The sequence below is a fragment of the Garra rufa genome, chromosome 2 (genome assembly GCF_049309525.1).
Source record: "Garra rufa chromosome 2, GarRuf1.0, whole genome shotgun sequence".
NCBI classification, from domain to species: Eukaryota; Metazoa; Chordata; class Actinopteri; order Cypriniformes; family Cyprinidae; genus Garra; species Garra rufa.
In genome coordinates, this window is record NC_133362.1 from 26,238,455 (window position 1) to 26,254,881 (window position 16,427).

The 16,427-nt window shown below is 36.5% G+C and overlaps 1 protein-coding gene across 1 annotated transcript in view; it reads left to right on the forward strand.

Annotated features, from left to right (window-relative positions):
- Nucleotides 1-3,346: 3,346 nt before the first annotated feature.
- The window catches only part of map3k21 (mitogen-activated protein kinase kinase kinase 21), a 33,418-nt gene continuing 20,337 nt past the window's right edge, over nucleotides 3,347-16,427 (forward strand). Inside the window, exons 1-3 of the mRNA XM_073833976.1 lie at nucleotides 3,347-4,950; nucleotides 14,204-14,384; nucleotides 16,059-16,207. Of these exons, the coding sequence (XP_073690077.1) occupies nucleotides 4,188-4,950; nucleotides 14,204-14,384; nucleotides 16,059-16,207 (1,093 nt within the window). The 5' untranslated portion in view covers nucleotides 3,347-4,187. The remainder of the gene's footprint in view (nucleotides 4,951-14,203; nucleotides 14,385-16,058; nucleotides 16,208-16,427) is intronic.

Below are 16,427 nucleotides of genomic sequence, written 5' to 3' on the forward strand. Positions count from 1 at the left end.
TGACAGTCCGAAGACAAGAGCCATGAAAAGACAACCAGACAAGCGGGACAGCATCTTCAACTTTACAGAGATAGCAGTTTATTTCGACACGATAGATGCTGTTTACACTAAGTAAAAATAGCAGTATTTTCTTAGTTTTAGTATTAGTATTATTTTTAGTATTATTGGATGCTGCCTTATTGGGGCAATAAAGCCCGTCCAGCATCTACCCTAACCCTACCCCATACTTTATTTTCAACTCTTTGATTATTTCTTTTTATATTATTTAAAATAAATGCTTTTCCGATGTCATGTGAGATGTAAAAAGTGAGAAGAACCAGTTCGTCAAAAGGTGGATTCGAACTCGGGTCAGTTGCGTTAAATAGAGGCGTTAAGTGATTTAACATTTGCACCACTGGAGTTGTCTATTGAAAGTCTTTTGTAATTTTGTCTAGAGATCACGTTAGTGGGCGGGGTTAGTGTAAATAGCCTCTGCCAACAAGTAGATGTGTAAATAGTAGAGGTGGGCCGTTATCGGCGTTAACGTGCTGCGTTAACCTGAGACTCTTAACGGGCGATAAAAAAAATATCGCCGTTAATCTATTCTCAAAGTTGGGTTGGGAGCTGGGTCTAAACTATGTAAGCTGTGATGACCTTCACCTTGATAGTTTAGTGCGGATGTCTACCTAGCCGAATTGAGTGTATGATGATCCGTGATCCATACGGACCAAACCGGTTCTGCACGCATGTGATTCGCGGATTAACTGTTAAATTTAACCATCATAGAGTAAAAGTTTATAATTGGCACATGTTTTGTCTTGCCAATTTACCAATTCAAACAATTTAAAAAGGGAACACGCACGCCGACGCACACACCTGAAGAGAGCACGCGCACCGAGAGAGAGAGAGAGAGAGAGAGAGAGAGAGAGAGAGACAGAGAGAGGCGCGATTCACACAGATTGATTCCTCTTTAACTTCTTTTTTGAATGGAAACACACATACAAAGTCATATCTTAATACCCGTTTTGGTGTTCTGGTAAACACAGTCGGTTATGTCTTCAGTGAACCGAAACAGCTGAGAAAGAGATGCGTGCCAGTAGTGGGTACGTGCATTATGCCTTAAAGAGACAGCATCCTATAAATACCTGCAGTGAGAAGCACTAGTTATTTACAAATTAATTATTAAATTTCCGCACCTGAATTCTACGGTTATTGATTTTATTAGTAACTTTATGTTGTATTCATTTACACTTGTTATTTGTGTAATTGTTCTTGTTTTGTTACTGACTTTATTAGTTCAGCTAGTAGTGTTTGCTGTGGATTAGAAGTAGCCTACTTAAAGTAAGCATTCAGTAATTAGTAAAAAAACAAACTTTTTTGTTTTGTTTTGTTTGTTTTTTGCTGATCCGAAAAATGATCCAATCCGTGACTCCAAATCCATGATGTGATCCGAATCGTGAGTTTTGTGATCCGTTGCACCACTAATATCCATGCCCTTGCGCATCTGTGTATTAATCTGCAACGTGCACGTCGCGCAGCCTTTTACTCAGAAGTAGGCTACATGCAGTGTGGAAATAGTTGGTTACACAAGTTTGTATAGTTAATTGTGTTGTAAATGCAATTGTCAAGCAGTTTGTGATGCATTTTGGAAACAGGAGATGGGCCCCTGGTCTAATGCGCCACCTGGCTTAAGAAACCCGTTCTCAAAGACTTACTTTTAGTCATTATTTGGTTAGCACACATATTCTGAATGCCTTCAGTAGAATTCAAATTAGCCATTTTAATCTAGATTAATTCCAAAATTAATCTAGATTAATCTAGATTAAAAAAATTAATCTATGCCCACCTCTAGTAAATAGACACTCAGTTTTGAATTTTGTGCACAAATTTATTGTCGTAATCAATATTTTAAAATGAACAAAATGTACATTTTAGGTCTTCAATACCAGAACTGCAGTACCTATTACGTATTTACGGTAATACTAGTACTAATATAGGAATGTACATCAGTCATGATTATTTTAATGATTTTGTCAGAATTAAGACAATAAAAAAAGTGAATACAAATTAAGTGAATAAGAAATAAATATATATAAAAATACACAATAGACAAAATGGACATTAGAGTGTATGTAGGTCACAGATATGCTATACAGTTACGCAAGGGAATGCGAATAAGATGATCCATTGTGATGATGCTTTGTAATTATGTGTTTTAGATGCCATGACTAAATTAATATACACTGCTGTTCAAACGTTTGGGATCAGTATTGTAATCAAGGTTAAATTTATTTGATCAAAAAAATGTGTATAAGCTTTGTTTAAATTAAAAGTTTTTTTATTGTTAGGTCCGTGTTTTTTGTAATATGCAAATATTTGATTTCAAAAACAATTTCATAGCTATTCAACTAGATCTTGTTGTAATTTTAAATCTGTATTTTACCTCTGAACAATCTCAAGGTAAAAAGAAGTGCTAAAGTCTGATTTTGTGGTGTCTGTTCTTTAAAATTAATTTATTATAATCTTAATTTAAGTAATGAAGGAATTAAGTATGACAGTAATCAGTCTTAAGTACTACTGTAAGGTTAACCCTGCCTGCAGTTTAAATGTTTTAAAATGATTAATAGTTTAGAAAAATGTAGAAAAAAATAAATACATTGAAATTTATAAAAGTAATCAAATGTAATCAGTTACATTACTTTAATAAAGTAATTGAAATAGTTACACTACTTGTTACATTTTAAATAAGGTAACTTGTAATCTGTAACCTATTACATTTCCAAAGTAACCTTTCCAACACTGATTATTAGTTATTGATAATACTGATTTTTTTTTTTTTTTTTTTTACATTTTGCTTGTATGAAAGGGCCTTTACAATTGGAAAAACATAACTTTTGGGTTTTCTGTAAAAAAAGTGCCCAGGTGACAAAAAGTAACACAAAAGTATTGTAATGCATTACTTTTCACAAAAAGTAATTGAGTAATGCATTTAGTTACTTTTTATGGAGTAACGCAATATTGCTTATTTTTGGCATTTGAAATCATCTCTTAAGTGTAACATTACAGGTGTGGGCCTATAAAAAATTAACAAAGCCAATCAGGATCATATCTTTATATTAACATATTATATAAACTGTAATGCATGTTATAAAATGTAAAGTGAAGCAGATTGGTTTATCCAGACTCCATTACCCTATACATTTCGAGTAGTAGCATAACACCGCAGATTAAAAAACGAAAAGTTCCCAGTTCCCACTTTTGTTTTGCACTCACGCAGAGTGTCACGTGAACTCCTGTAACCAATCCTTGTCCACCTTTTCCTTCTCTCCTCTAGGGTCAGTCGAGTCTGAGGAACGGAGAAGCGATGGCGGTGCACTCATAGACTTCACCAAGCAAAGTTTCAGCTACTCTGAAAAAGTACTCGGATCTACGCGAGAGGGAAGAAGCCATCAATTTTGGATTGCTGGTGAATGACTGAAGTGGGCTATAGGACTAACTCCGCGAAACATTTACTACCGTGCGCGCGCACGACGAGTCCTTGGCGACGGCAGAATTTTGGGAGCCGCAGTTACTAGTTTGTGAACTTTGGAGAGAGAGCTAACGCGTTAGCACGGCTCTTTAGCCTGCTCATTTTAAGTGTTTCAACTAGTCAGAGAGTGTCTGTGTGGAGGTTGTGTACATGTAGACACGAAAGTTAATCAATAACTTATCTTAAATAGCGAAATAATCGTGTGTATATTTAGCTTGATTCGTTCGCTCGGGATGAGCAGGTACTTTGCACCTGTAGCCTCACGGCTTGAAAACTCGTTCACGGTTAGGTATGTTGTTTACCTTTGTTTTTTACAAAGATTAGAATAGTTTGTATTTCTGGTTGAATTAAACCCATGGAATGATAATGTAGTTTTTAAAAAGTAAACTAAGGAGTTAGCTGTGAAAATATTCCGGCTAATGTTGATGTCCCTGCTTCAGAGAAGCTTCGCACTCCCAGACTGGTTATCTGGCTTACGTGGAAACAAAGCAATGCGTCTCTTAACCTCTATTAAGCCGGATTTAACCTGACCCGCTCTCCATTACTGATATAAAGTGACCTGGCTGGGGCTCTTACAAACGTTTCTGTGTGTATGTGTCATTGGGGAATACGGCTACTGGACTAGTTTACTTTGATTTGACATCACGGCACCCTATGGTGCTCCTGCAGGCACCGAGACATGGATGTTCCCCAGGCCGTTTTCCCAAACGGTGAGGGGCGCCTGAGCCTCCAAGACCATGTCTGGACGGAGTCCTCCAACTCCGGGGCTTGGGCTCACTCTGCCCCCGTGTGTCCCCGCTCGCTCTGGACCGCGGTGTTTGACTACGAGGCCAGCGGGGAGGACGAGCTCAGCCTGCGGCGTGGAGACGTGGTGGAGGTCCTGTCTAAGGACGCTGCCATCTCGGGAGACGAAGGCTGGTGGACTGGTAAAATTAACCATCGTGTGGGCATCTTCCCATCTAATTATGTTACTTACCAACCCGCCATTTATAGAGCGGTAGGGGCTCGGGAGAGTGACCCGTCCGCCCCCGTTCGGATACCGTTTTCTGAACTCGTTCTGCAAGAAATCATCGGCGTCGGTGGGTTTGGCAAAGTCTACCGGGGGACCTGGAAGGAGCAGGAGGTCGCGGTGAAGGCAGCTCGACAGGACCCCGACGAGGACATTAAAGCGACTGCAGACAGTGTTAAGCAAGAAGCCAAACTTTTCTCGATGCTTCAGCATCCTAATATTATTAAACTGGAGGGGGTGTGTTTGGAGGAGCCTAACCTGTGTCTAGTCATGGAATATGCCAGAGGAGGGACTCTGAACCGCGCTTTGACGGGCCGGAGGATCCCCCCTCACATCCTCGTGAACTGGGCCGTCCAGATCGCCAGAGGCATGCTGTATCTCCACGAGGAGGCTGTGGTTCCCATTATTCACCGAGACCTCAAGTCCAGCAACAGTAAGAGTTACCACACACTCATTAATGCCTCCTTATCTTGACCAAGAATTGCAGGTATTTGCTCTACTGTAGAAACACACAAGCTTGTCACATTGGTATTTCCTTTCGCAATTAGCACGTTAATCATTAATCGTTTACAAAGCTTATCATTAGCACATCAACCTTTTTTTCCATATAAGACCTGAGAGGAGGGGAACAGAACACCACGTGCTCATAACATGGGTCATCTAGGAATATTCTGCCAATATTTAATGCAACCAGTGTGTGTGGTGTAGGAAACTGTGGACTCTGTCTTCTAGCTAAAAGCAATATGATTCTCAAAGGAAGCCACTAGCTAGTGAAATCTAACCCCAGAAGAAAAGCTATAAAATTGATGGATGCTCTGAGATTGAATGGAGCCTTTGTAGTTAATGTTAAAGACACTGGATCCTTCCAAGTCCTTCTGGCAACTTTAGCATTCGCTCATCTTAGAGTGCAGCCTAAGCTGCAAGTTTTTAAATATTTAACTTCTATGCTTACACGGTTTCTTAAATCTCTCCCTGTTCTTGCTTATAGTACTCTAGATAGTGTTTACTGAGCTGCCATTTCCCATGTTGTTGCCTCCCTAAGATAGATTGTTTGTATTACTCATTTCTAAAGCTTTAGATAAAAGCTGCTAACTGAATAAATGTAAAGTTAGATTGTAGGAAAAATGATTGCATTATCACTGGTCTCTATATAGTTAGATATACATTATCAGTCAAAAGTGCAGTAAGATTTTAATGTTTTCTTTTTAAGAAGTTTCTTCTGCTCACCAAGCCTGCATTTATTTGATCCAAAGTACAGCAAGAACAGTACAACTTTGAAATATTTTTAGTATTTAAAATAGCTGTTTTCTATTCTAATATTTTAAAATGTAATTTATTCATGTGATTTCAAAGCTGAATTTGAGCATCATTGCTCCAGTCACATGATTCTTCAGAAGTCATTCTAATATTCTGATTTGCAGCTCAAAAAGCATTTATTATTATTATGCTGAAAACAGCTGAGTAGAAATTAGCATTTTTCTGAAATAGAAATCTTTTGTAACATTGTATATGTCTTTAGCATCACTTTTGATTAATTTAAAGCATCCTTGCTAAATAAAAGTATTCATTTCTATGGTTTCTTTCACCCCCCAAAATGCTGATCTTTGTATCTCTTTCTATTCTTCAAATAATTCTGAAAAAAAATGTACTCAACTCAAATTTTAAATATTGATAAAATAATCCCAAAAAAAATCTTAAACAGCAAATCAGCATATTAGAATGATTTCTGAATGATCATGTGACTATAAAAATTTTTTTGGTTAAATTGCTATTGAATCCTCATTCCCCATAATATGATTGTACACCTGGGCCAAAATGCTTAACTGCTAAACTGAGATTGGAATTACCTTTGTAAATGTTGGCCCTAGAGTCATCTGGAGATTTAAGGTTGCATTTTTTTTTTCCTCCACACCCCAATTGTCACTGACAAAAGAGCAGGCTGCTTGAAAACTGCACCTGCGCTTCAGCAGCAGATTTGAGTCATGTGCTTTAGCAGGGTTCCTTGGTCTAGAGTTGCACAGCCAACAAGTGATAAACCACTGGCTATCTTCAAGCCTTTCAGAAGACCTGTAGGAATGATGGCTTCTGAATGAGCGTGACCCCAGGCAGGTTGTTAGTTAAGAGGTTAGAGTTTGAACAGCTGGCACCCTCCTTAAGAAACTAACAAGGTTCAGAAAACTGACCTGAAAATAAGTCTGCTTGAAGAAGCACTCACTAAGTCTGAATATAAATGTTTTTTGATAATAAATAATTAAATCTTTTTTTTCCCCATACTGACAAGTGGTGAGAATGTTCATGTATTACCTTAATGCTTTACAGACCTTTAGAGAGAGACCTTTCTTTCATGTAAATGGGGATATTTGCCTTTTCTCTAAAACAATACTATAGCTGCAAGGGATACTGCATGACTTTAAGATTGTCCTATCATGTTTCTTAGTCATAGATAGAGTTGGGAAAGACCCTAATGCTGGACCCACTGCTCTGCACATTTTGTATGTTTCTGAGTCTGACACACTCAGTTCAGTTCATGAATCTTTCTACTAATGAGCTGATGATCAAAATCAGGTGCCTTAAATGAGGAAGACATACAAAATGTGCAGAGCAGTGGGTCCCGAGGACTGGAGTTGAGAAACACTGTGCTATACATTGGTTAACCAATACCTAAAAGAGGCATTTCAGTAAACTCAAATATAGTCAAATGCTGTACATATTTCATGAACTAGTGTTGACCTGATAAGGGAAATCTGTTCAGCAATTTAATTTATGTACAAGCTGTTTCTAATATCCACTTTTAAAAATAAAGGTTCTTCATTGGAATCAATGGTTCTATGAAGAACTTTGAACATCCATGGAACCTTTCAAAATGGTTCTTTTAAGATCTTTTCACTGAACCAAAACTGGTTCTTATATGGCATCACTGCAAAAACACCCTTTTGGAACCTTTATTTTTTTAGGAGTGTACACGGCCATTCATGCTCATCAAGGCTGCATTCATTTGATACAATACAATTAAACAGTAATATTGCAAAATAATCTTACAATTTAAAATAACTGTTTTCTGTTTTAATATACATTTAATTGTAAAAAAAAAAAAAATTGAACAACTAATTAGCATATTAGAATGATTCTGAAGGATCGTGTGACTGGAGTAATGATGCTAAAAATTCAGCTTTGAACTCAAAGGAATGAATTATATTTAAAAAATATATTTAAATAGGAAACAGTTATTTTAAATGCTAAAATATTAAAAAGTTTTACTGTTTTTGCTGTACTTTGGATCAAATAAATGCAGGTTAATCAGAAGAGACTTCTTTAAAAACATGAAAAAGCTTACTGTTCAAAAACTTTTGACTGGTAGTGTATAATACGTGCATACAGTATACTCATGTATGCATGTTTTTCACATATTATATACTATATTTTTGCCCTATATTCTCTAATATATATTTAATTGTAATTTATTCCTGTGAGGACAAAGCTGAATTTTTTTTAGCAGCCATTACGTCAGTCTTTAGTGTCACATGATCATTCAGAAATCATTCTTATATGCTAATTTGCTGCTCAAAAAACAATTATTTTTAAGGATTATTTAATGAATAGAAAGTTCCAAAGAAAATACTTGAAATGAAATAGATTTTTTGTTATATTGTAAGTGACATGTCTGATAAATTTAATGCATCCTTGCTTAATAAAAGCAACTTTTGAACAATAGTGTAGTTGATTTCGGTCTGCACATGCGCTATGTCTCATTCTCTGTTAAATTAGCAGAGTATATCCAGAACAATAAAATAGACGGCATTCCACTATCAACAATAGACGCAATGTGGCACCCTGCCCCCGTTCAGCATGGCAGTGCTACTGTTAACGCAACTCAGTTTGTTCATCTCTCCACAGGATTGTGACAAACAACACTAAAAGCTTGCTGACCTTAATTGAAAAAATAACGTGTGTTTGCTCAGTGCGGCACTCGAGACACCCACCCATCATGAGCCAGACCCTTTCTGCTGTGTTCTTAAGGCCCATTCAGGTTGCAGTACATTGTTTAGCAGGTTAAAGGTAGAGGGTACATTTTTTTAGGGAGGCACAAACAGCAAAGTCAAATAGTAGTCTCTCAAAAAGTAAGAAATGAAATCAGATTTGCTTTGTTTCCCCTCTTGCTTATCTGATCAATGATTATCTTTAAGATATAGCAAATAGTGAGTGAAATGATGTTTTTGTGCCCTAATCTTTTAATACCTCACTCAAAGGAATGTCGCTAACGAGGGGGCAAAAGCTTAACATAAGTTTGCACAATGGAATGGTCAAGCACTGGTTGCTAGGTGACTGCCAACCCGAGAATGCTCCGACTCCTGAGCCTGAAAGGCTTATTTTCATTATTTTTAATCTCTTCAATGGCTGCTGTTTTCTCTCCAAGACAGGGAGCTTCCCCTGATTGGGGGTAAAGAATATTGCAGAACTGTAGCCAGCAGCCCCTGTGAAACTCGGCACTGTGCCACGCTTCAAAACTCAGTTTTGTAATTTCAGGCACATGAAGTGAAACGTTAAGGAATCTCAAGCATGTGTGCTCTCCAAAACACACACACACACACACACACACACACACACACACACACACACACACACACACACACACACACACACACACACTCACTCATTCTCTCTCTCTAAATGACAGTGTAGAGAACAATGGCCTTGTTGGAGGGATAGAGAGAGACCGTGGCAAACATACTACAGGCAGTGGTTATTGTCTCATGATCTAAAGATGATTTTCTGCCCCATAAAACGGACACCATAGAAATCTGAGCAAAGAAAAGATGTGTAAGAAAAGCGGGGGCAATTCGGAGCAGGATGGTTTTGAAGTACTGTTAGTTTGAGAAGTTTTTCGTTTTTATTTATACTACCAGTCAAAAGTTTTTGAACAGTAAGATGTTTCTTCTGTTCACCTAGCCTGCATTTGTTTAATCCAAAGTACAGCAAAAACATTAACATTTGAAATATTTTTTACAGCATTTAACAGCATTTATAATGTTACAAAACATTCTATTATAGATAAATGCTCTTCTTCTGAACTTTCTATTCATCAAAGAAACCTGAAAAAATTCTACTCCTTTCTACTGTTTTCAGCATAGGAATAATAAATGTTTTTTTAAGAAGCAAATCGGAATATTGATGGTTTCTGAAGGATCGTGTGACTGGACTAATGATGCTAAAAATTCATTTAATCTGAAATCACAGGAATAAATTACATTTTAAAATGTATTCAAATAAAAAACTGTTATTTTAAATAGTAAGTAGTGGTGAGCAGGAGAGACTTATGCCTTTGAAACGTTAATCTGTTCAGAAACCTTTGACAGGTAGTGTATATTTATTTATTTTTATTTTATGTTTCGGTTTCACACACACACACAAAAAAAAAAAAATCCAACCAACTGGTTTACTGAAATGTTTATGAAATATTAAAACTGATTGTGTAGGAGTGTGTGGGTCTGTAGAGATATTTCATTAAATTTTAAACTGTTGTTTACGTTTGTTTTGTTACTTCATTAAAAGGAAACATGAAAGTGCATAGAAACCATCAGCTGAGATTAACCTGAAAGCAACAAACAGGTGAAACCTGTTCGAAATGGAATCCCAATTTTCATGTTTTGTCCCAAAATGAAAGGTTTGTAAGTTTTACCTCAAAATGCAGGTCTTTTATCTTTTAAAAGATGCTGTCTAGTTCTTTGCAGCGCCCAGCATGTTTGTTTAATGGAAGACCTATCATGCCTCTCTTTATAAGATGTAATATAAGTCTCAGGTGTTTCTGAAATGTCTCTTAGAAGTTTCAGCTCAAAATCCCTACAGATCATTTATTATATCATTTTAAAAATGCCCATTTAGTCCTTTATATGGAGCAAACGCAAGCCTAGGTTAAAAATGTCAGTACTCTATCTGCCAAGTTCCATGGGAGGGTTGGATTTTCCAAATATTAAGATGTATCAGTTAAGTTCTCACCTGAGATATATTGCAGAGTGGGTTAGAAATGATTCTTCCTCTACTTGGTTAGATATTGAATCTTCCTTTTCAAAATTTCCTTTAAGAGCTCTTCTTTTTGTAAAAAGCTTTCAAAAAATAAAAGAGATATATGATAATCCAATTATAGTTAATACTCTGAAAGCATGGAGATCAGTCTGTAGGCTTGAAGGTAGATCTAAATTGACTTCTTTATTTACCCCAATATTAAACAATCCTGATTTTATCCCAGGAATTTTGGATGATGGTTTTAAACGTTGGTGTGATTTAGGACTTATTAGGCTTGGGGATATGTTTTTAGACAATAAATTAATGTCTTTTGTGGAGTTAACCCAGAAGTACCAGCTTTTCAAACATGATTTTTTTCGTTTCCTCCAATTGAGGCATTATATTACTAATAACACAACACTTGTTGGGAATAGTGAGATATCTTCTATTGAGAGGTTATTATTTGTATCACCGGGAAAGATGTCTGTGGGTAGATTTTATGGTTCTATGTGTTTAATCTCTTCGGCTGATACACAGAGAATTAAAACTAAATGGGAAGAAGAGTTAGCTATTGATATTGATGATGAAACATGGGCTGATATTTGGTCTTATGCTAGGAAAATATCTGTTTGTACACGTACAAAAGAAATACAATTTAAAATCATACATAGACTCCATATTTCTCCTAACCGCAGGCATTTTTTTAAACCCTCTACATCGCCAATGTGCTTAAAATGTAAAATTGAAGTTGGTACTTTAACACATTGTCTGTGGTCATGTAACATACTGCAAAGGTATTGGTTTTTGGTGCTGGAGGAAATGGAAAAGATCTTTAATATACAGTTGGATTTTGACCCAGTCTCATTGTTGTTGGGTATTCCTAATGGACGCATTGCTTCATCTGTTAATAAGAAATTGTATAATATTCTGGCCTTTGCTGCCAGGAAAAATATTTTACTTAATTGGATTAGTGATAAATCTCCATCACTTAAAGGTTGGCATAAGATAATTTTTCAGATGATTCCCCTGGAGCGTCTTACCTATGTATTGCATCGAAAAACAGGCCAGTTTAATAAAGTCTGGACCCCATATCTTGACTATTTGGAACCTCATCTTAGTCCTATTATATTACAAGGAATGTTGTAATTGTTTAACTCTCTAGACATTTAACTTTTTTTTTTTTTCTTTTTTTCCTTATCTGTTTTATATGAGGTAATCCTGTGTTATTTAAAGTCTGAGCTATTTTTGTTCTTTGTTTTTGTTTTGTTTTTGTTGCTGTATGACGATGTCTTGTTATTTTTGTATTATAATGAAAATGCAATAAATATAATTATAAAAAAAAAAAAAAAAAATGCCCATTTAGAGTGGAAGCAGAAACAGGCTGTTTTTGTACATGTCTCTTTAAATGCAAAAAAGCTGCTGCTCCCTGCCCCCTTTTCCAGTAAGAGCTGAGCCAAAAAAAATCTGTTTGGTTTTGATTATCATGTAGTTCGTGCTGAAATCATGTCATGTCCTGCGGCATGTGAGTACTAAACTAACTTCTCTTTCATGTCGTCTTGCGCATAAACTGTCAAATACACACGTTTATGTTAAAAACACACAGGAGTTACAAAAACAGTCGGTTATGTCTGTGAAGGTAAACAGCTGGGAAAGAAATTTCATGTTTGTATTAGATCTGTGTGGCAGCAGCGTAATATACAGTAAATAAATCTGTAAATCCACTGCTCTCTTGTCTCCTCTGAGGCTGGAACTCAATTTTAAAGGTCCCATATTGTACACATTTCTGGAGGTTTATTTTAGTTGTTGATGTCCTTAAGAATATATCCATCTCAATATATTTTTACAGCCGATTTTGGCCCATCTAATTAATATTCATGAGCCTCTCTTCTGATTGGCCTGTTGTTTTCTGAGTGACGCACAGCCAGGCCAATCACAGGTAACTACGGTCATGTATCGTTGTAGCCGAACCCAGAGCCATGGAGAGAGCCTAGCCTGCTGATGCTCAACAGGATATTTCAGAATGATCATTAATGTTTTTTTTTTTTTATTTATTTATTTTTTTTGTCCAAACACCGAATGCAGTAAGCTACATAACTGTTGCTTTAGTAAAGCCCCTTTCACAATGCGCGCTGATTCTGGAAAATTACGGGAACGAGCGCTGTGTGAACAAAAGCCAGAACCATAAAGGCAGTGTTGTAGTGATGATGCACGTTATCATGCGACTCTTCACAACGAAAAAATACGTGCAAAGTGGAATGAAGCGGCGATCAGACAGAGCCAGCTCCTCACTATCAGCGCTGAAGCACAGTTTGTTCAGGTTAGTTTCAGTTTAGTGAAACGTACGCGTCACATTACATCTCATCCAAACGTCACGTCTTTATGGGTTGTGTGTAAAGCACGCACAGATTCCGGAAAACAACTGTGAATGAACCAAATTAAACAACTCCGGAACAAATCATGGGACACATTATCCGTGTATTTACCGGAATCGCTGTGTGAAAGAGGCTGAAGTTGACGTGCCACTGGTCTCTTATATTCACGTTGTTCTGAAACCTGTGCAATGATGTAGTTTCGACATCTATCGACTGAACAGGGTTTTCTCGACTTGTTTTCGTGTTGTTGCTTAGCAATGTTATGGACACGATATTGTCTGGGTTTGACAAAAGGAGGGTGGGACGTGATTAGTGCTGGGGGGTTGACTGAAGGCGGTGACTGAGTAGATCGGACGTCACATCTTTGCGGAAGTCACAGCGGCTCGTGAAAATGAACAGCTACTTTAAGCAGGCTGTGTGCAGTTTACTGTGGATTGACTGTTTTGAAACTCATATGGTAGTTACATAGCCCCTAGACCTCAGTTATCATGAAAAAAGCCAGGAAATTTCGATTTTGACAATATGGGACCTTAAAGTTCAGGAGTCAGATTTGAATATAATTGTAAAGAAACTAAAATCTTTACTGTGAAACTAAGTTTTAACTTAGATCACACTGAATGGGTGAAAATGTTATATTCAGTTTCACTAAATGGCTTACATTGTAACCGATGCATAAACTGGGAGTGTAGTCAAGGCCAGTCCTCAACACTACATTATAAAGGCTGGGAAAGTTAGAAAGTGTTTAATAAAATCTGTCCACAAATAAAAGTACTTAGTTACTCCCTCAGGTCATGATAGAAAGGGAGTCAAGGTCAGATTGATCAGACATGCAGTTATCAACCGAGGGCCTCCCTATTTATTACATACTGATGTTGATAAAGGTCTCAAGTTGGATGATTGTCAAGGACAGAACGGGTGAGAAATAATACTACTTTTGACCTCAGGATGTTCCATACTTCAAAGCATGCTGGCCTACATTCTCATGTTGTTTGTCATTTGGTATGAGACTATTGTAAACTAGAGCGACTTGTATGTCGCTCCGAGTTCTTCATGTAGGCCTGCGTCCTTGAAGATTCCACTTCTTGATAAAAGAGTGGAAATTTGATTATCCTCTTAGCATTCTTGTATTGTTATTCTTTGACATAAATGCTCAAAGGCAAAGGCTCACGTGTAGAAAACATTCCCATCATACCTTAAAGTGGCTGATCTGAACGGCCCAATCACTTTTTCTTGTCTATTTATTTCAGCAATTAATTTATAACTAATGTAGTACAAATAACTAACACATTTCTTCTTTGTTTTTCTTTTTTTTAGTTTTATTACTTGAAAAAATTGAGAATGATGACATCGGTCGAAAAATCCTGAAGATTACTGACTTTGGCCTGGCCCGTGAATGGCACAAAACGACCAAAATGAGTGCAGCTGGCACTTATTCCTGGATGGCTCCTGAGGTCATTAAATCCTCTCTGTTTTCTAAAGGGAGTGATGTCTGGAGGTAAGCTGTTATTTTTACTTAATTACAATGTTGAACACAAAGCCTGTTATTATAGTCAGTTAGTTATTTGAGGAAGGCACAATCACTCAGGCATCATAGGTACACTTCCAGGTTTTCAAAAATGCAAGCAGGGTTATTATCTTTCTGTGAAGCATAGTTTTAGCAGTTTTAATATACTTATGGTTTTACATACTGATTTTTACCCAATGTTTGTGTGCCATAAATATATATACAATGGCGCTCAAAAGTTTGGGTTCAGTAAGATTTTAATGCTTTTTAAAGACTTTTCTGCACATCAAGGCTGCGTTTATTTGATTAAAAAAACTGTAATGTTGTGAAAAGTTAATACAATTTAAAGTAGTGTTTTTTTATTTTAATATACTTCAAATTATAATTTATTCCTGTGATGCAAAGCTGAATTTTCAGCATCATTACTCCAGTATTCAGAGTCACATGATCCTTCAAAAATCATTCTAATATGCTGATTTATTATCAATGTTGGAAACAGTTGTGCTGCTTAATATTTTTTTTGGAACCTGTGATACTACTTTCAGGATTCTTTGATAAATAAAATGTTAAAAAGAACAGCATTTATTTAAAATAGAAAAATGTTGTTACAATAAACACCTCATTCAAAGTTTGGGGTCAGTACATTTTTTCTTTCTTTCTCTCTTTGAAAGAAACAAATACTTTTATTCAGCAAGGATGTGTTAAATTGGTAAAAAGTGATAGTAGTTAAAATAGAAATATTTTCTAACAATATAAGTCTTTTCTATTAACCTATTTATCAAACATTCCTGAAAAAGTATCACAGGTTCCAAAAAATATTAAACAACTGTTTCCAACATAAAAAAAGTGATAAATCAGTATATTAGAATGATTTCTGAAGGATCATGTGACACTGAAGACTAGAGTAATGGCTGATGAAAATTCAGTTTTGCATCACAGATTTTTTTTTAAAAAGTATATTAAAATAAAAGAACAAATAATATTTCATACTAATCCTTTTTTTCTGCATCTTGCCAGCTCCAAACTGTATTGGAAGTGTTTTAAATCAGTCCCTTAATAGAATCAGTTTCATTTTGGATACTGCCTTAAACTCCCTATGTAGGCGTGAAGGTTTTGAAACGCAGCTTATATGGAATGTCTAGTGGTTGGTTTTGTTTTTAGGTTCACTGAAACTTAGGTTACTTTGAATTGGTACAGCATTTTGGTGGTGATCCAGCTGCCCTTTTACCTTGTTTGAGAAAGCTAAATGTGAAGACTCATCCTTTTTCAAACGTTCTAATGCTGCTTTGGTCAAACATTGCTCACTTTGTGCCAACACATGATTGGTTTCACTTCTAATTTTTTCTTTTTTTCCTGACATTGCTAGAACATTGCCATGCCCTTTCTTTGCCTTTTCATAACTATGAGGTTAAGAGGAGAACTCAATAATATTTAGCAATTTTAATATATTTGCTTTGGGATCAATTTACACACTTTCATAACAGGAACAAGCCACACATAAAAACACAAGTGCACTCAGTGTACAACCATTATCAGGGAAAAAGTACAGAGTGCATTAAAGATGCCAGTCTTGGTAATATTGTACATAAGCACTGTTTACTGTGAGTAGTACCAACCCATACCACACTGACACTTCTTCCCTAATATATTCTTTTCTCTATCCAGCTATGGAGTCCTCCTTTGGGAATTACTGACTGGAGAGGTTCCTTACCGTGGCATCGATGGTTTGGCAGTTGCCTATGGAGTGGCTGTCAACAAATTAACTCTTCCCATTCCATCTACCTGCCCCGAGCCTTTTGCCAAGCTCATGGAGGGTAGGTCTGTTGGTAGTTCACTAATGGTGCTCCTTTGTTTATCCAGATGTTCACTATATTTTATTAATATACCATGACATTTTTGACGTTTGAGTACGTTAAGTTGCTTGTGGAGGTTCCTAGTGAGTGTTGTCACTAAAGTTATTGCTAGACCGCATATTATAGATGATATCTACCTTTTTCTTCATTGTGGAAGTAAGCCTATAAGTATATCCATGTA